General features: G+C 36.6%; 1 protein-coding gene across 2 annotated transcripts in view; it reads right to left on the bottom strand.

Annotated features, from left to right (window-relative positions):
- Window positions 1–3,425: 3,425 nt before the first annotated feature.
- Window positions 3,426–20,167, bottom strand: part of TRIP13 (thyroid hormone receptor interactor 13) — a 51,338-nt gene continuing 34,596 nt past the window's right edge. Inside the window, exons 6-14 of one of the 2 annotated variants that reach the window (XM_072412043.1) lie at window positions 13,463–13,553; window positions 12,568–12,640; window positions 11,562–11,625; window positions 10,602–10,688; window positions 9,653–9,759; window positions 8,180–8,333; window positions 7,981–8,093; window positions 4,472–4,541; window positions 3,426–3,634 (exon numbers count right to left, since the gene is read on the bottom strand). In XM_072412043.1, coding sequence (XP_072268144.1) covers window positions 3,539–3,634; window positions 4,472–4,541; window positions 7,981–8,093; window positions 8,180–8,333; window positions 9,653–9,759; window positions 10,602–10,688; window positions 11,562–11,625; window positions 12,568–12,640; window positions 13,463–13,553 — 855 coding nt within the window. In that variant the 3' untranslated portion in view covers window positions 3,426–3,538. The remainder of the gene's footprint in view (window positions 3,635–4,471; window positions 4,542–7,980; window positions 8,094–8,179; window positions 8,334–9,652; window positions 9,760–10,601; window positions 10,689–11,561; window positions 11,626–12,567; window positions 12,641–13,462; window positions 13,554–20,167) is intronic. The other variant, XM_072412044.1, reaches the window with a different exon arrangement.

Below are 20,167 nucleotides of genomic sequence, written 5' to 3'. Positions count from 1 at the left end.
TTGCGAATACCCTCTCCCAAGTTTTCTCTCAGCTTCATCAGTCCGTTTTCTGTCATGTCTCATGTCAACCATGTCACTTACAAACTGCCTCTATCTCTTAAGATCCACAACTCCTTCCATGTTTCCTTCCTCAAGCCAGTTGTTTTTACCAGGTTTTCTAAGGCCATCTGGCCATTTCTGCCACCTCGGGGAAAAAAAAAAAAAAAAAAAAAAAAGAGTACGAGGATGAACAAATCTTGGATTCCGGGCTTGTCCCACGCTGCTTGCAATACTTGGTTCATTGTAAGAGCTTTGGTCCCAAAAAATGTTCCTGGGTCCCTTTAAAAGACCTCCATGCTCCCATCTTACTCTGCGAGTTCCATGCCAGGTTTTCCGACAAACACAGAGGGACCAGGGTGGTGGGGGCCCTAAGAAAATAGGAGACAGGGCCTGGGACTGCAAAACACTGCCTGGTCCAATAAAGGACTATAGACATAAATTGAAGCTCCCAACTAAATTTATTAGGCAGAAGACGGATAACCCTGGACCACAGAGTGAACCCTCCTACTTCCTTGAGGTAGGTTAGCTATACAAGTTGTGAGCACTGTACATGAGCATAGCAACAACTCAAGAATACAGATTGTATGGAGAATATAAAGTGTTGAAATTAGCAGTTGCATTAGGAGAGAAATAAAAGTCTATACACGCGCTATAGCTTACGGAACCATTTGGGGTGGAATCCAGGTAAAGTGATTTTGCCCGCTTTATTGTCACAATGCTGGTCATGGTGCAGTCATCCTGGGTAAATGTGTGGCTCACCACCGGGTGCGGAAGATAGGTTGCAGCCATAGGGAAGCAGTATTATCGCCCTCTGTGTATGCTAAAATGCAGGCTGGAGAGGGAGCGTCATACAAGCCACGCCACCCCATTCCAGGTCTTTCCAAAGCTTTCTAGGAGTGATATTTGTCTCTTGGACAAATCCGATTATTCTATGGACTCCTCTGTCAGAAATCTTGCAAGGAGCACCTAGTCGTGCACAGTTTAGGGTGAAAATATTCTTTCCATTCCCAGATCATGGCCCCAATGTTGTTCACTGAAACAGAAATCGGAAACTCAGAAATATGTCTGCAACCAATGCTATCAGTATGTTTTGCAACAATAGGGTTGCAAAGGTCTTGAGAGAGAGCAAGCCCTTTGCTTTAACCCATAATGAGATGCTTGTATAATACCTTGGTAATGAGAAACCTTTTTATAGGCCATCAATTAGGACTAAACCAGCTGATATTAGGGGCATGATTGCTTTCTGACAGATTTCAGCAGGTTTTTTTGGCTTTTCATGCCTTTTTGCATATCCTTTTCTTCATGTGTTTAATATTTATTCCTTATACTTATTCTACTTTCTTACACATAACTAAATTCATGGACTTATTTATTTTGATTTCTTTGTATGTGTAGAGCAAATTTCATGTCAATAGCCATATTAGAAATATATTTACATTGTAAAGTAAAACACTGATGTGTTTATTACTTCCTTCCCTCGCTGTATATCTTATATGCATATTCTTGGTAAAGGGAACAGAAAGAGCCCAATTCCAAATCAATTGCAGAGTTCATTTAAAACGTCCCTGCCCATACAAATCCTTTAAAAGGGGACTTTCGAAAAACTAAATCTTTAGCGCTCCTAAGTAAATTGTAAAGGGGCTAATAACCTCTTCCTGTATAGCTCCCACAAACAAAAACTTCCCGTTGCCTAGTGGACCAGCAACAATAAAGGGGCAGGCAGCTTCCATTCCTATTTCCAACTTATTGCGATCCTGCCAGTGTGCCTAATAAAAAGGTTGTTTCATTGGCCATGCTGAATGGATTGTAGTTTTTTGGGATATTGTCTTCCCTTCCTGCTCTAACTTTCTATCTCCTCTTTTGACTGTTATTAGTCAAACCAAGTATTCAGTAAATATGGAAGACAAGTAAGCTATATACAAACCCTTGTATCACTTCTATTATTTAGGCCTAGAATGTACAAATACACACATATATGTAAATTTTATTCTTGAAAAGACCATCTCATAGTCTGAGTTCTGCAAAATGTGTCATAAGAACACTTTACAAAAATCTAGTTCATTTCTCAAGGTCTGTGGCTATTTGATATATCTACCAAATACTAACATACATGAAGCCCTGCTTATATTGATATTAGCAATGTGTTTATGATTTGCAGAATTTTTCTTATTAGGTTGTTTTTAACAGAGACTTTTGTCTTATTGTTAGGAAACAAATATTGTATGGAAATGTTATTAATTTGTCCATTTCTGAGTGAATACTTCGAATAAAATCCCCCATTGTGTTCCATAAAGATGCTTTTTCATTTCATAAATATTTCCCAAAGATTGTTAAGCACAATCACAATTCAGAAATATGGAATCCATTTAAAAATGGTGAAAACATTGTTCTGAGGAACAATCCTTACTTTGAGCGAATGTGACTTCAAATGATAAAAATGAGAAATGGTATCAGCCTATATCTGTGTGTGGTGTAAACGTCTTTCAATTGAGATTTACAACTATAGTAAAAAAATCTGATAACCCAATAAACAAAAATACAAACTGAATGCCTCTGGGGTTAGTTGCCAGACTGAGCAAATAAAATAGTGGATTGGCATCTAAGGCCACATGCCACACGCTTTTCATCTTATCCTCATAATAAATAAACCTTTGATTTACTTTTTAATTGCATTTATAGAGTTTGAAGGGATTATTTTATCAATAACACAATTGAGCAATGTGCACAAGCCTAACTGTCAACAGCTAGTCATAAAACCATGTCAATCATAAAAACGTGTCAATCCCCTTTTATATATATATATATATATATATATATATATATATGTATATATATATCATAGATGGACATGGGTTTAATAAATGACAATGATTGTGTAAAATGCTGAACCTGCAGGTTTTCAGGGTTATTAAACCAAATCCAGACATGATATATAGACATCCCATCTCCATTTAAGATTTATATATAAGGGGACTGACAGCTTTAGGGATGATGAGCTGGTGGCACATATGATCGTTGAGTAATATGTATATGGATTTGCAGTTCAGGAAGGTATTTAAATCATGTGCTATGTAAATGTGTGAGCCTGTTATTGTTATTATTATTGCACAATTCTTTTCCTGACTTAAGTTTGGAAATGTTTGCTTGTCTGTGTCTATCAAAAAATGTTTAATGAACCAGTCAGTCTCATTCAAAAAGATTAGGCACAATTTAAAGGACACATCTTCTGTCCTGAGTATTAGCCAGTCAAGAACATTTCTTATAGTAAACCACAATAATTGATTTTTTATTCTAATCTTACCTGGGAAAAACTAATGAAATAGTATTTGGCCTGTGAACTCTTTCATTTACAAAGGCAGCAACAATCATGAGGACAAATCATAAACTGGTGGACAAAACTCATATCAGCATATATTTCAAAAACATTCAAACATTTAAACAACATTTTTACAAATTAAAACAGAAAATAAGATGACTATTACATCAAAAAAGTGAACGATTAAACATTTTCCTTGAGTGTAATTCTTTCTTCAAATTGTCTCTCCACGGCAAGTGACAATGCTTGAAGGAATTTTTCAAGTGTAACTGTAGGAGACTTAAAAGAAATTAAGAGAAAACAAGTGCTGTGCATTAAAACACTGGTATTTAAACAGATTTATGATTCTGTTTCTATACTGTAAAGAAATTCTTTCATTCTTTTTAAACTAAACTGTTGTAATAGATTTTCTGACTGGAGGATGTCCAGCATTATCAATCCCAAGCTTGTCCAACTTTTTCAATCTGAGGATCAGAAAGCAGATTTTCCAACACCCAGAAACCAAAATATCAAAAACATATGAAAACAAATGTGACTCGTCACAATACAAATTGATACGTTTAGGTCCCATGTTGATTGATTTTTTTCTATGATACAAATGACTATATATTATCCCTCTGTTGCTGAAATAATAAGTATGAACATAGCAAATTTCAAAAACAGATTATAATCTCTACTATATACTATAATACTTCTACTAGGAAGAGAACAGAAATATGTACATAAATTCTACAGTATGTTATTATTCTATTTGAGTAATTCTGCAGCCAGGACACACAGTAGCTTATTCTACTTAAAAAGCAATTCCATAGGATTTCCTAGGGAGAAATTGTAACCACAACGGTGGATCTAGCAGCTGACCCACGAAACTCAGGAGGGGTCTGGACACCCCCCCAAAACAGTTCACCTCACTCTGCAGGTACTAAACCTGGGAAATAAAGGGAGGCAGTATTACAATGCTACCTTATGGACATGGATACTCAGAAGATTAACAATTCAAAACTTTACAGGCAGGTTTCTTTCAGTACTACATCCCCAATTTATTTTCTATTATATGGGTGCTGGATGGTATTGGTAAATAGCATAATAAAGTCCCTTTATTGTGCTACTACTTACTTGTATGAAAAATGCATGTGCCAGAAAGGGAAGCTTTCTTAGAACTCTGCCACTAAGGCCTTCACTTTTTCTGAAACAAAATAAAATGGTTGTAGAGAAATACTGATGGGCTCTTCTTTTACATACTATATAATGAAATTATGCATACATAGCTATCAACTTTATTTTACTGTATGTATTGTATTCAGTGGTTAGCTCATTCTGTATTAAAAAACAGTGATGTTTAAGAATAGGTAGTTTAGGAGGTGGGGGAAACTCAACTTCAAAATAAATTATTAGCCAAGCTAGTAAAATGTTCACCTAAAAGTGTTTTCCCGAAATGGAACCATTAACAGAAGAATAAAAATCTCTAAAATAAATTTTTACATTTAAAAAAAATTAAGTTTAAAATTCTGTTGCACAAACCAGGAGTCATACAGTTTAAGAGCTAACAGGTATTTTCATCAACAGACTTTAAAAGAAAATGGCTCACTACTAAGTAAAGATCCAGCCACAGACTTTACTGTAGAGACATGACAATGGTACTACAGCTTTTTTTTTTCTTCCTGATTTCTTCTTTTATTTTATACCTTGTATGCTAAAAACACACACACATATATATTTATACATATATCAGACCACAACCTCCTCACGATCTAATTCTTGCCCTCCTCACCCAGTTGACAACTTACCATCTCCCCTTTCTGTCCACAACCTCCTCACCCTCAACTGATCTAATTCTTGCCCTCCATGCCACTTCCTTGACGTGGTCAATGGCAGAGATATATCCATAACCTTAACCAGAACCTTTTCTAAAACTTTAAACTGCCTTATGTCACTAACCCCCACTCTTTCTAAAATACCATTCTAAGATCAAGCTGCCAATCAGTAAACCACAATTTATCTTTGGCTCTGGATAAAGTTGCCCCTGCTACCTTCCGCTACCTCCGTCCTGCTAACTCCTAAACCTGCCACAACAGTCTCACAGACTACAAAAAACTACTCATGAAGCACAATGCTGGTGGTAAAAATCTGGCCTTAATGCGGATTTCAAAGCTTTGACTACAAAGAAAGGCTACAACACCTTTACACTGCACTCACTGTCGCCAAGCAAAATTACTTCTCCGCTGTCATATCCTCTCAAGCTTCCAACCCACGCAGCCTCTTCTCAATAACGGACTCCCTCCTAAACCCCACAACTACCTTCTCTACCCAAGACATTGCCACTTACTTTATTAATTTTGTCAAAATCAGAGATAATGTCCTTGCTCCCTGTGCCACTCTAACCATATCCACCCCTTCCACCTGTAAATCATCACTAACCTTCTTCAGCCCTGTTTCTCTGGATGAAGTCTCCTCTCATCATTTCCATCGACCACTGGTCTGCTTGACCCAATCCCCTCTGATCTCCTCTGGCCCCTGCACTAACTGAACTATTCAACCTATCCCTTTCCACTGTCCCCTCAGACTTCAAACATGCCATTAGTCTCCCTATCCTGAAGAAACCCTTGCTAGACCCCTCTCTACTTTCTAGCTACCATCCTATCTCCCTTCTCACATATGACTCCAAGCTTCTTGAGTGCCTTCTTTATGAAAGAATCACGGACCATCTGAACATTAACTCTCTACATGATGCACTCCGGTCTGGTTTTAAAGCTGGCCATTCCACTGAAACAACCCTTAACAAGGTGGACAATGACCTCATCAGAGCCAAGTCTCAAGGCAACTTTTCTCTACTCCTTCTCTTGGATCTTTAGTCTGCTTTTGACACTGTTGATCACCACCCTTCTAATCCATATAATGAAATCTATTGGTATCAATGATACTGCGCTCTCTTGGTTTGCTTCTTACCTTTCTGATTGCTCCTTTCAAGTTTATTTCAATGGTAATTCCTCTCCTACTCTCCTCCCTGTTGCTATTCCCCAAGGGTAAGTTCTTGGATCGGTCTTCTTCTCCCTGTAAACCTCCTCAAAAGGCAAACTCATATCCTCCTTTGGTTTAGTCTGTTTGCAGATGACACTCAAATATATCTGGCCACCCCTGACTTATCCCCCCCTCAGTACTGAGTATGGTTTCATGCTGTCTGTCGGCCATGTCATTATGGATGGCCGACAGGTTTCTGAAACTCAACCTAGATAAAACAATTTAAAATAGCACCACAGTGGCTCAGTGGTAAATGCTCTAGCCTTTGCAGTGTCAGGTCCCAGGTACCCGTTTCCTCCCACATCCCTCCCTCAAAATTGACCTTGGACTGTATTAAAAGATATATGACTAAGGTAGGGACATTAGGTTGTGAACCCCTTTGAGGGACAGCTAGTAAGAAGATTATTGACTTTGTATAGTGCTCCGTAATAGGATGGCGCTATAAAAATAGCGCCAAACATTATGTAATAATAATTAAAAAAATAATAATCCAGTCCCCCTTCACATTCCAAATTTCCCACTGAAATATTTCTGTTAATAACACTGTTGTTCGGGCCTCCCGTTGCCTTGGCAACACCTTTATTTCTGCCCTCTCCTTTATCCCCCACTTTCAGAACATTTACAGATCCTGCCACTTTCACCTGCGCACATTTCGAAAATCCTCCCCTACCTGTCCCAAAAGACCACCAAATTCCTTGTTCATCCTCTTAATCATCTGGACTACTGTAACATCCTCCACTTTAGTATTCCATTAACCCAACTCTCTCCTTTACAATCTATCATGAATTCTGCAGCCTTCCCTATCCATCCTTTCCACTCCTCTTCTGCTGCCTCCCTTAGCAATTTTATACACTGGCTACCATTTCACCTTCAAATCAAGTTCAAGCTCTTGTGATTTGCCTTCAAAGCTTCCCACAACTCTGGTCCCCCTGCCTTTCTGCCCCTAACCTAATACTCCCCTAACCACGCTCTTTGCTCTTCAAACAACCTACTAATGACTTCTTCATTTAAATCCTTGTGCAGAGCTCAAGACTCTGGAATGATCTTCCTCGTCCTGTTTGGCTTTCTCCTACTTTCTGCAAATTTAAACAAGCTCCTAAAACCCATCTTTTCAAACTTGCCCACCTCTTTTCTGGCTCTTAAACCCTCAATACTCAACCACCAATTCATATCTCCTTCTATTGTGTGCTACTCCCTCCTCTTAGATTGAAAGCTCTTCTGAGCAGGGTTCTCTCCTCCTGATTCACTGTTTGTATCTGTCTGTCATTTGCAACCCCTAGTTAATGTACAACGCTCCGTAATATGTTGGCGCCATATTGATACTGTTTAATATTAATAATAATAATTCTATTATTAAGTAAATCAGTAAAATACACTCAAGGTGCATTAAAACAAAAAGGTGTTCAATGTTTTGAAGTTTGTTTTCTTAAAATTTCAGTCACAGCCTGGGTAGACAGCTTAGTGCTAAACATAGTGCCCATTATGGCAAACAACCAAAATAAGAAAATTAGTTAACAGCCTTTATATAAGACACACACACACACACACACACAAATAAACAGAATAATATATTATTGTTAAAAACCTAAAGTATTGGTAAGACGTACCGTGAAATATCATTTAATAACAAACTAAGCTTTGATACATTGTTTTCCAGATAGCCAATCATCTCCAGATCTCTAAGAGTGAGTAGTTGCTGCCTTGGGTAGATTATCTGACACTAACAGAAAAAAAAAATATTTTAGTACTTTATACTCACTAAATAATAAAAATAAATACAAATACATACATGTCAGAGATCCTAACCTTCATGAGTTCCTCTATACAGGATACATAAATGTTGAAAATACCAGCTTGTGATGGTGGCCCAATGTACTGCTTTATATCTGCTCTGTCAACAAAAGCCACATCAATTTTCTCAGTTATGTTTGAAGTCGTCAGGATAACGACATTGGGGTACCTTCAAAATAAAATAATGTCCATTAGCTAAATAAACATTTTACAGTAAAAATGTTGAAGAGGGAAAAAAATATCAATTTTAACCTGTTAAAGTTAATATAGCCAAACCTTTGTTTTTAATTAGGGAGCATGGAAGGATGAAAACCTGTCATTTGATTTTTTGCTGTATCCGATATCTGAGATGCAACATGAGGAGAGAGAAAACCTCCACAAAATGATCAGAATTATCCTCCTACTTGCCCATATTTCTAATGAAATCTGCCAAGGATGGCTTTACAAGCCATATGCCAAAAAAAGAAATCCAAATGAAGCAAAGCAATCTAATTATACATATATATCGCTGGCTGTGACCTTTTTCCTTCCACAAAAAAATTTAGTCACACTCAGCCAGCATAAATAAACCCTTTAGGAACCTAAGTACTTGCAGTACTGCAACACCTCGATAATGTTAATATTTTTAATAAAATAATATATTTTTCAACATTTTAGCAAGAGGACAGTGTCCCTGCTGGAAAGATGAAACCCTCTGTTAGTCATGATGAGCATTGTCACAGAAACAAAAAAGTGGGTAATCCAACATTTTAGAGCTGCCAAATGCAAATGGTGAGAGAAGGTCTCCTATTCCAATGATAAATCCAGTTGCTGATCTGTCCTATCTTATCGACCTAATCTTATCTATCCTGTCAATCTATCGCTCACAGTTTATTTTTTTCATTACTCCAGAACAGAGCATGTAATTGCTCAAGTATGAAATAATAATAGTAATAAATACAATTCTATTAAAGAAATAATACAGATTCTTCTGTATTTTATTTTTCCTCTTTTCCTATTTAATAGATTTCAAATTAATGTATATTGGGAGTAATATACCGGTAGCGCTTTTTGAAGGTATCAAATTTCATGTGGATCCAATGTTTTGAAGTATACAATGACATACAGTATATCACCAAAAAAAAACCCTGCAGTTTGCTCTTTCTATTGTTTTCACCTGCATGTATACCTATCAACTAATTTATTTAGAATCCATCATGTACCGTGTTTCCCCGATTTTAGGACATCCCTATTAAGTAAGCCACCCCCGATTTTTAAAAAAAATAATTAAAATAAGACACTCACCCGTTTATAAGACAGCTCCAGATATCTGATCCTGCGTGTGTGTCCTTTATGCTGGCTGCAGCGTGTGTCTTTGATGCTGGCTGCAGGGCGTGTCTAAGTAAAAAAATATGCATTCGGACCATAAGACGCACCCTGATTTTCCCCCCATTTTAGGGGGAAAAAAAGTGCGTCTTAAGGTCCGAAAAATACGGTAGTTGGAAATACCTTTTTATTTGATCTATTTGAGTCAGGACAGCATTTACTACACGGATGGCATCTGAGGGTTCTGTACCTGCCCTAGAAGCATTACGTGCAGCTGTAAGACTTTCAACCTGAAATAAAACACAAAATGACAACATTATTAACACAAAAGTATAAAAAAAACCCTGTTCAATATTTGAAAGCCTCTTGTGCCATAAATTATCCAAATTGTTTTCTAAATGATTATATACATATATAGAAAAACTGCTATAAAATATTTCCATTTTATCCTTTTTCAAACTAATATTTTGTTATGAATGGAGCAGTAAAACTAAAATAAAAAAGCAAGACAGGGGTCTAATTTAAATTGCACCCGTGTCCCAAACAATGAACATATACCAACTGCGGATGTATGGTGCCCTAAAAAACCTTAAAATGAACTTGCATACAAATCAATAGTACTGCAAAATAAAAAACGAATGCCTTTATGTATTTTATTTTAAGTAAATAACTGTGAAATGGATTGCGCCAGGATCATCATTTTAGTGCATTATAGTACCCATTAGTACTAGTTGTTTAAAAATTAAACCCTGCCCAAAACTATTTTGTATAGGTCTATACATTGAATATTTTTTTTGCTAAGCAGTTCAGCAAAAGAAAACCATGTTTTTGTAGAAACAAAATTAAATATGTATTCCTTTGTTGTTTTGGTAACAAAGAGGCAACTCTACAGTTGTTGCCACACCATCAGAAGACACTGCAGTGGGTGGACTTTACTGGGGCTCAACAGGTATTTGTGGGACTATAGAGGCAGACTAGCCCAACACAGAATCTTGATTTCAGGCTACTTCCCATTAAGAAACATAATGAGAAAGGGTTGCCCCTTATCAGTTTTAGTTTTTGTGCCATGCCTAAAATCATTTTGTCATATAACACAAAGACCTGCAATTATTTACAAATTACAGTGACATACCTCATCAATCAGCACAAATATTAGCACATCTTTCTCAACTATCAATTCATGAATCTTCTGAAACATCTTCGTTACCAGTTTGCCACTCTGAAAAGCATAGATAGGTTAAAACACAATTGTAACTGGAAAAAAAAAAAACGTTTACCAATGTATTTTTCAGTAGTTTTAAAATAAAAGATGATGTTGTGTGCAGGTACTTAAGGCAAGTCTTGTAAAAGTTATATGTGTCTCTACAAATATGTTTGATAAATATTGCTGAGCTTGCAAAAAACAGCAAGGTATATAATATAAGGATTTTCTTTAAAACTCATATTTTTAGGCAATATAAAATCCTTTACCCCCCGCCCCCCCCTTCAAGTTCTGCAGCAACAGTTCATTGTTCAATATCAAGCAGTTATTAAGTATTATGCACTGTGCTGCAGGGAGATCAAATCCTATACTGTTGCCACTTCAGCAGTTCTGGCGAGGCAAAACTTTGTGCTCAAGCTTGTGCCTATGACTCTACCAGTTAATTGGGGGGGGGGGGGGGGGGGGCAAAAGCAATCAAAAATATAACACCCAAATCCCAACAAATTCACCATAATCCTTGCCACCCCACAGCCTTATTTGTATACATTTGCAGTTGAAGGAACAGTATCCGGTCTAACGCAAGTCACATTATCAGCTTTTTTGTTTGGATGGAGAGACGCAAAAAGCTTATAACACCTTATTACTAGCTATGTATTATTAGACCCATGCTTTTATTTATATTTTTGCCAAATTGTTAGACATTTCCTATTTTCCTAAAAATAATAATACATGGTGCACCCATGACTCTTACTTGATTTGAGCACACAAGGCTTTGTAAGTCATACTGCTAACGTGCTGAAAACCTAATTCTTACTGCACAAATAATAAGGTATGGAAAGCAGGTTATTATTATGCCTACCTTAAAAAACAACAACACATTTTAATAAATACCTCAGAAAACCACTTTGAGAAAAGACTGTGGCTGTTAATCTCTATAAACTGACCATATCTGTACCTAAAAAAAAAAAATGAACATGTGTTATTAATAACTTGTTTTTATATGGTGCCACTCTTTATAAAGTCCATAGCCATGTCAATAACTGTCCCTCAAAGGGGCTCACAAACTAATGTCCCTATTTTAGTCATACGCCATCAACGCCATCAACACCATCGTCCATAGCCAATTTCGGGGGATGCCAATTTACCTAGCATGTTTTGAGATGTAAGAGGAAACATGACTGCCCAGAAGAAGCTCAATCAAACATGGGGGGAACATACAAACTGCATGAAAATAGTGTACTGGATAATATTGGAAATTAAGATGGTAGCCCTGCAAAGGCAAAAATGCTACAGTGCCACAATGTTTTGGACACTGGATTATTTTCTGCCCGCAAATAGTCTTTTCTTCTTCCTCTGCCATCCTGCCACATACCTTTCCTCCCCTAACCCCCACATTTGAATTCTGTTGTAAGAATTCTACTAAATAATCTAATATTTTGTTCACCTCTAAGCTACCACTGTAGTACCTATGTTGCCTTCTGTATACACATGCTTAAATATAGAATCATTGCTTACTACTTGTTGCACTATGCTTCAAGTCTTGAATCTCAACATTTCAATATCGCTATTGTTTTCGCAAAAACTAATAAAACTGGGGGAAAAAAAGTAATCGTAAGTTGTCATAAACAGAATCTACGCTATGCACAGAAAACAGGACTCTTCAAAGACTGTATACATTGCTTGTGCAAAATTTCTTTAAAATTTTCAGTTTCGTAATTATCAAAAAATATTCATAAATGTAAATGATCAAGTCACTTTCATTCTGTTGTACAAAATATCTATAAATTAGAAGTATATTATAACTTCTAAAAAATCTAGTTGCAACACCAGAAAAAAACAAATAATATACAATAAAAAAAGATGAGAATAAAATAAATAAAAGTTTCATTGCTATTACCTATGGGACAGTCTGATAGCCAGCTTTTGTGCCAGTGCTTTACACAATGAAGTTTTTCCTGTTCCAGGTGGTCCTAACAAAAAAAAAAAGACAAATATTCTATTCCATGCAAAGATTGTGATGTACAATTACAATGAAGACCAGGCAAATCACAATCAGGGGATACAGAGTTTACTTGAAGAATAACTGAATAACTATACTACTGTACATTCATCCTTTATTTTTTCCCTCCCTTCCCTAATTGAAATTAGCATGCACACAATGATGAAATGCAAGCATTTTTTTGTACATTAAATTATATTTTGGCAGTTGTCCATAAAGATGGGTCACGGTCTAAAATTGCCAAACAGGCACTATATATAGATTTAATCTGCAGATCTGTGTATGTTACACAGTTACGGTATAATTTAAAGCAGTAGCAGATGCTGCACAATTAAAAGACACCTAGAACATCACTGTATTAGTAATTGTCAAAATTAAAGGGATTCTCCAGCAAACTTTTTGTTTTCTCATAGAGCAGGAAGGACCAGAATCTCTGACAGATTATTACTGCTGTTGGGTCTCCACCTTTCAGGAGTCTTCAACTCACTTATCCTTCTGGCCACTGGCACATTTAGGGACAGGGAACAGGGAAACTGCAGTAAAAACATATTTTGCAGTGTGGTCAAGATTTAGAACTCGGTCAGATTCTAACTGCTGTTGCTGTTTTTACCAGAAATATTTTCTGTGATATTTTGGAGATAGGAAGTGGAATAAAAACTTGGGCAAGCTTTTTAACCATTTTTTTTCCATTTAACCCTCCCCCCTTGAAATACTGAATCTTGGCTTCAAACATGTTTATGTAAACATATGTTTCTGCATAAATGGTTCACAATAAAAATAAAAATTAATTTACCATGTAGAAGGACAACTCTGTTCCACGCAATCAAATTGCTATTAACATTTTTGTCAGAAAACAGCAGCGTTGTAGTAACATAATCTAAAAGCTTAAAATACATATAAAATTAGTTAGGACTGAAGAAAAAACATTTTCTTATCTGTTCGCACCCGTTGCCTTTTCAGGTTGCGAGTACAACATCTATATAGAGAAGATCTTACATGATTCAAATGCAAATGTATATCTAAAATATACAACAAATTAATAGAAAGAATGAGAAAAAATCTGGTGTATTACATTTGGCAAAATTAGCTTATATTGAATGTTACAAGTTATATACAATAAATTAAGTATGAATGAACAATAAGTCCAAAAAAAAATAGTTTTAGAAGATGGGTCCCATCCTATTCAGAAGTCTGTGATGCATGGCTGTATTGCTATATGAAGGATAGCTTCTTCAGTGCTTGTGCCGTGAAATATGAATAGCAAATATATTTCTCTGAGTCAGGGTTGTAATGTTGAAGGTGAATAGGGATGTGGAAGTGTAAATTTTTAAACATTATATTGTCTATTACCATTTTACTCAATACCATAAAAATATGAAAATTAGTATATATATGAATGGAAAAAAGTAAACTTGTAGAGGCAATGTGGGACTTACTTTAAGAAAAAGAAAGTTATGTCTTGAATAGAATTTCCACGAAGGAAAAGGTCATAGATACTGGTACAAATCATAAGGGAAAAAAAACAAATGTCAGGGCTGGTAAAGGAATGTGTAAATACTAGGTGTCGATTATTTGTTTATAAAGTATACATTTTCGTAAGTATTAATATAATAATTCATTTTTTTTTGCCCTGCAGCCTGGGGAAAGGTGTAATGGGCATGTGCGGAGATTGATTGATGGGGATTGCCTTCCAGAGGCCACGCCTCCCATTCTCACTGGGAGAGACTGCAGTGTCACAGGCGACATTCATACAAGTTGAACGGGGGAGGGGGTTTATTCAGTGAAGAAGGTACAGAAAAAAAAGGAGATGGAGGGCAAAGGCAAAAAGGAAGATTCAAAGTGAATGTATATAATCACATATAGTGGTATAATGTGTGTAATAAAATTGCGTGGCTTGAATGAATAACAAGTGACACACAAAGGTGGAGGCAGCAAAGGGAACATAGTCCCTTGTATTAGAAGAGTATGAGATATGTATTGGATTTATAGACAACATATGGTTTATATAGAGTGCATCAGTACTGTCTCACTAAACAATGATACAAGTTATCAAAAAGGTGGGAACAAATCATGAGAGTATGTAAGAAGGCGTACCTTGTTAAATAGATTGAGTTGATACAGGATATGGGCAAATCATTACAAAACATGAATTACTGTATTTTTCGGACTATAAGACGCACTTTTTCTTCCCCAAAACTGGGGGGGAAAAGTGGGTGCGTCTTATACACCGAATACATGTTAAATATAATTTAAAAAAATCATACTCATCCGATACCGCGATCCCCCCTTCTGATCACTCTGTGTCAGAGTGATTAGAAGGCGATACATTGACACAGAGTGATTTTTTAGTATTTTGTTCAGAATCTTTTTTTTCTAGGTTTTTCTCCTTTAAAATTGGGTGCGTCTTATAGTCCGAAAAATACGGTATATAAAGGTATATATTGTCTTCAAATGGTATGCTACTACAGACACGCCAAGTACAAAATGAAAAACATGAGACACATGAAAAAAAATTAAATTAATACAATGTTCAAAACTATGAAGCAATATAGAGATTAAAAGATAATATAGTTCTAATAATGTAAGTAAAGACTTAATAGAACATACATATTATGAATAACCTAGAACATACAATAAAAAAACTAACCTGATTTTTACGTGTGTCCATTAATATATTATTCTATAAAGGATTTGTGCATAAATTGTAGGTACAAGTTTAAATATACACATAGACAAATTAAATAAATCATGTTCATGTGATGACCATGACCTGTATCTGGCCATCCTGTATCTGCTCACTCCGATTGTTTGGTCTGCACATTTTCTTTTCAAAGAGGTATTCACATTAAGTTATGTTTGAAACGTTCCAACTGATAAGTGTATACAAATGTCATAATACAGTAAAATATGGTACTATTGCCTGTTGAATGAATTTATTGCATTGATAGGTCCTGATATTTCCTGTAGAAGCAGTCGAAATTTATATTAATGTGAGACTATGCAACTGTGATACTTTTATCAATATATTTTGTTAAATATGAGCTGTTTTGTGTGTGAGACACTTTTATAAATATTTAAATGATTGAAATAAAAGTTATGTTTTTTCTTTTTAATATGAGTGCCTAAAAAGTCCCTTGTTCTAATTAGTGGTTTATTGAAGAATATTGTGGGATGTGGCACCCCAGTTTTTATCACATCTAGTTTTTACGATACAGAGTACCCTCCATTTTTGTCGAAAAACATAAAAAATTTTCATACAATGAAAAAATAATAAAATGATAACCTGAACGTACTGTTTATTTCAATTTATTTTGTTCATACAAAGGATTTATTGTTACATTTTTTTTTAACAGTAAAACATTTGAAAATTAATTGGGTAAGCGGTTAAGGTAAAAATGTACACTTATAGTTTTTCCTGGAGAATTCAGTAATAGGACAACCCCCCTGGATGCTCCAACAATTGTCAGCCATCATATGTACATCCCCATCTACCCTGATACCATCCTTCCATGACCTTCAAATCTTAGTGGAATCATTCACCTTGCTCATCACCGACTGCACCAAGGTTTTCCAGGAAGTTAGAAAGATGGCTATGCAGAAAGTGCACCTTGAAGCTCATATTGCAACCAAGCATTTTGTAGCTCTCCAAGAGTTTCTGGACAATTTCTGTTTAATTATTTGCTTGTGTGTTTCCAAGAAACTCCTTGACAATGGCTTTGAATGATAACCAAGCATGATGAAATGTTCATCTTTGTCCACATCCGTAAACCCTCGACACACTGTTTGCACACCTTATGAGGGGCTCAAGACTTATCTTGATCACCAAGTTTAACTTTGAAATATGCCAAATAGGCTTGCTCTACAAATGTGCTGATGTTCGCCCTTTGACTGGGAATGGTGAAACTGTCACAGATATAACAAAATGAATCTGGGTTGTTTAGGCATTTACGGCGAGAAACAGCAGAGCCAGACATGACCTGAAAGAAAGGAAATACGTGTGTAAGTGGAAATACGCCTGACCACACGGCCTTGGATGTAAATGAATAGCCTATACAAATCCATGATACAGTAATCGCATTAATATAAGCGGTAGAGAAAAAACCTAACGTGATAGAAAAAAAAACTAACGGCACTTTCAGAATCAGCATACCTTTTCTTCTTCATGCAACAAGTACTCATCCTCGACGGATAATCAGCAGCATCCCTTATGCTGCTCCTCTGACCTTGATTTTTACAATGAAGCTAAAGCCCTCCAATCCAGATTGATAGAGTGAGGCTATTCCAAGAAACTTCTGAAAGATGCTTAAAATGTTTAAAAATTACCTAAACTCAGAAGCCCTTTCATCAATGGGAAAAGAAAATTGCCAATCTCACGCATGTGCAGTGAGATTGGCAATCTTTTTCTCAATCTATATCACAGATCTTGCACCTGCACAGTACTATGCAGTAACAAAGAACCCGGGTGACACAGGAAGAAGAGCCCTAAAAAAGAGAGAAGTTGTCAGCGCCCGGCGCTTCCTCTGACGAAACGGGACCCGATGGAAGAAACCTCCAGATGGATAGACTAATCTGTGGGAATAAAGGTAAGTGTGATTTTTTTTTATTTTGGGTTTAGTTACCCTTTAATCAGACAGGATCTTTTAGTTAGTTAGTTTTCTTCCATCACGTCAGGATATTTTTCTACCGCTTATAATAATGCGATTACTGTAGCATAGATTTGTATAGGCAATTCATTTACACACAAGACAGTGTGGTCAGAGGTTATGCGCTGCTCTAGGTAGTGAATAAGCAAAACGTATTTTTCTACTTACACATGTAATTCCTTTCTTTCAGATCATGTCTGGCTTGTTTCTCGTCGTAAGTGACTAAACAGCCCTGATTCATTTGTTATCTCTGTGGCAGTTTCAGCATTCGCAGTCAAAAGGCCAACATCTACACATTTGTAGAGTCTATTTGGCATATTTCAAAATTAAACTTGGTGATCAAGATAAGTCTTGAGCCCCTCATAAGGTGTGCAAACAGTGTGTCGAGGGTTTACGGATGAGGACAAAGGGAACACGTGATAGGATGCTATTTGGTATACCTATGGTTTGGCGAGAGCCAGGAGATCATTTCAGTGACTGTTACTTTTGTATAGTGAAAACTTCAGGCTATACCAAGAAAAATAAATGTAACAAAGTATCCTGGTCTACCATCAACTTTACGCCCAGTGGCTCATTCAGATGAAATCCCAGTGCCTGTTTTTGTTACACTACCCTCTCTTGAAGAACTTGATTATGGTGATGAACTAGGTGACAACAATGAAGAGTTTGAAATTGAAGAGGACTCTGTTCCTAAGGGATTTGATCAGCATGAGTTGAGTGATTTGGGACTATTAAAGAAGGCTTCGGAACTCCTAGCATCAAGACTGCGTGAGAAAAACTTACTTGAAAAAGGAACAAAGGTATCGTACTTTCGAACCAGAGAAATTGCATTTCTGCAATACTTTAGAACTGACAGTGGCTTTGTGTATTGCCAAAACAAACCTGGATTAATGGAGGAATTGGGAATTCCAACTCAATTATAACTCAACTGAATGGCGACTATTTATCGATAGCTCAAAGCGGAGCTTAAAGTGTGTCCTCCTTTACAATGGCAATATATTTGGGTTAGTCCCAATTGGACATTCAGTTTCCCTTTGTGAAGAATTTGCAGACATAAAGAGAGTGACTGAGTTGCTGCAACATCACCAACATAGTTGAGTCATCTGTGTTGCCCTTAAAATGCTATGCTTCTTTCTTGGTCAGTAACGCAGATACACCAAGTAACCTGTTATCTATGCATGTGGGACAGCAGAGCTCGTAAGAGGCATTGGGTGGAAAGGAGTTGGCCTCCAAGATCTGCCCTAAAACCAGGCGATACAAACATTCTACTACATGAGCCACTTGTTGATAGAAAAAATATCATATTCCTGCCTCTGCACATGAAACTGGGTCTGATGAAGCAGTTTGTTAAAGCTTTGCCTACTGAAGGAGACTGTTTCTAGTACCTCATTTTGGCATTTCCTAGCCTGTTATTTGAAAAAATAAAGGCCGGTGTGTTTGATGGTCCACAGAATGCTTGGTTATCATTCAAAGCCATTGTCAAAGACTTTCTTGGAAACACAAGAGCAAATAAGTATCTGGTATAGGAAATCTGACAAACAAAGCGAGCCAATTAGTAGATCTACTTTTACATCCACATATGTACAGTCCGCCATCATATCTTTTTTGTTGGAAAGTTTTTATTAAAATTTTCAAATAAAATAAACAATAACATTACACAAGTAATTTGCATAAAACAGAAAGAGAAATAAAAATGAGGGGGGAGTGCGAATAGGGGGTTCAAAACAAAAGAAGAAGAGCGCTAAACAGTAACTAGACATCAGTAGAATGAAGATGAGGTCTAACATAGTTCAACACCTCTTAGGTTACAAAGTCTAAATACAGCAGGCGATAAAGTAGTTTTCCAATGTAGACCATAAAAAATATAATACAAATAAGTACAATAGTAAAAATAATAGCGTTATTCACAGATTTAAAACTTGTGAGGTATACAGGCATTCCAAGTTTAGAGTGAGATCATAAATGTTGGCGGGTAGAGGTACCTTTTAATCATTAACCCCCTTTTTAAACATTTAAAATTTAAATTGAAGAAAAAATGAAGAGAAAAATAGGTGGTGGGGGGGGGGGGGGGTTGGGGAGATAAGGAGTTAAGAATTACACAAGGGAGGGAAGGGTCAGGGTTCCCTGCTTAAATTATAAATGAATATAATCTGTAGAATTTGTTAAGTTTGTTTTTAAGAGTACAATTTGTCATTGACCATTATCCAGTTAGGTTTGTTTTTCAAAAACTCAAGGGGAGCATGCGCAGTGAGATCGGCAAGTTTTTTTTCCAACCTACGTAACATGATCTCGTGCTTGGTCGGGTGATGTAGAAAGAAGAACCCGGAAGAGGAGATGGCCGCTTAAATATAACAATAGGGAGGGTGGGGAAAAGATAAAGCAATCTAGGTAGTGTGTTCATTTTGATTGCAGCTATTTTTCCGAACCAGGAGGGGGGGGCTAGAACGCCATCTATTCAGATCCCCAGCTATTGCACTAAACAGGGGTGGGTAATTAGCATTAGAGTATAGATCATGGTGGAAAGAGGTAATCTGAATGCCTAGATAGGCAATTGCTTTGGATTTCCACATGAAGTTAAAATTATTGTTGAGTTGGGTTACTATTTTTGGGATCAATTAAATATTTAGGGCCTCCAATTTGGCTCTATTGAGTTTTAGACCTGACACCTCTGAAAAATAGCTCTTTCAATAAGATGAGGGGAGAAGTTAAATACATTAGGGCGTCATCAGCAAAAAGTCCACATGTATGTTCTATAGGACCACATCAGATGCCCTTGATGTCACGATTAACCCCCCCTAGCGGTAACCCCGAGTGTGACTGTGGGGTGGATTTTACACGCAAAAAGCTCAGGGTTG

The sequence above is a fragment of the Pyxicephalus adspersus genome, chromosome 5 (genome assembly GCF_032062135.1).
Source record: "Pyxicephalus adspersus chromosome 5, UCB_Pads_2.0, whole genome shotgun sequence".
NCBI lineage: Eukaryota > Metazoa > Chordata > Amphibia > Anura > Pyxicephalidae > Pyxicephalus > Pyxicephalus adspersus.
This window is presented reverse-complemented; position numbering and strand designations above follow the sequence as displayed.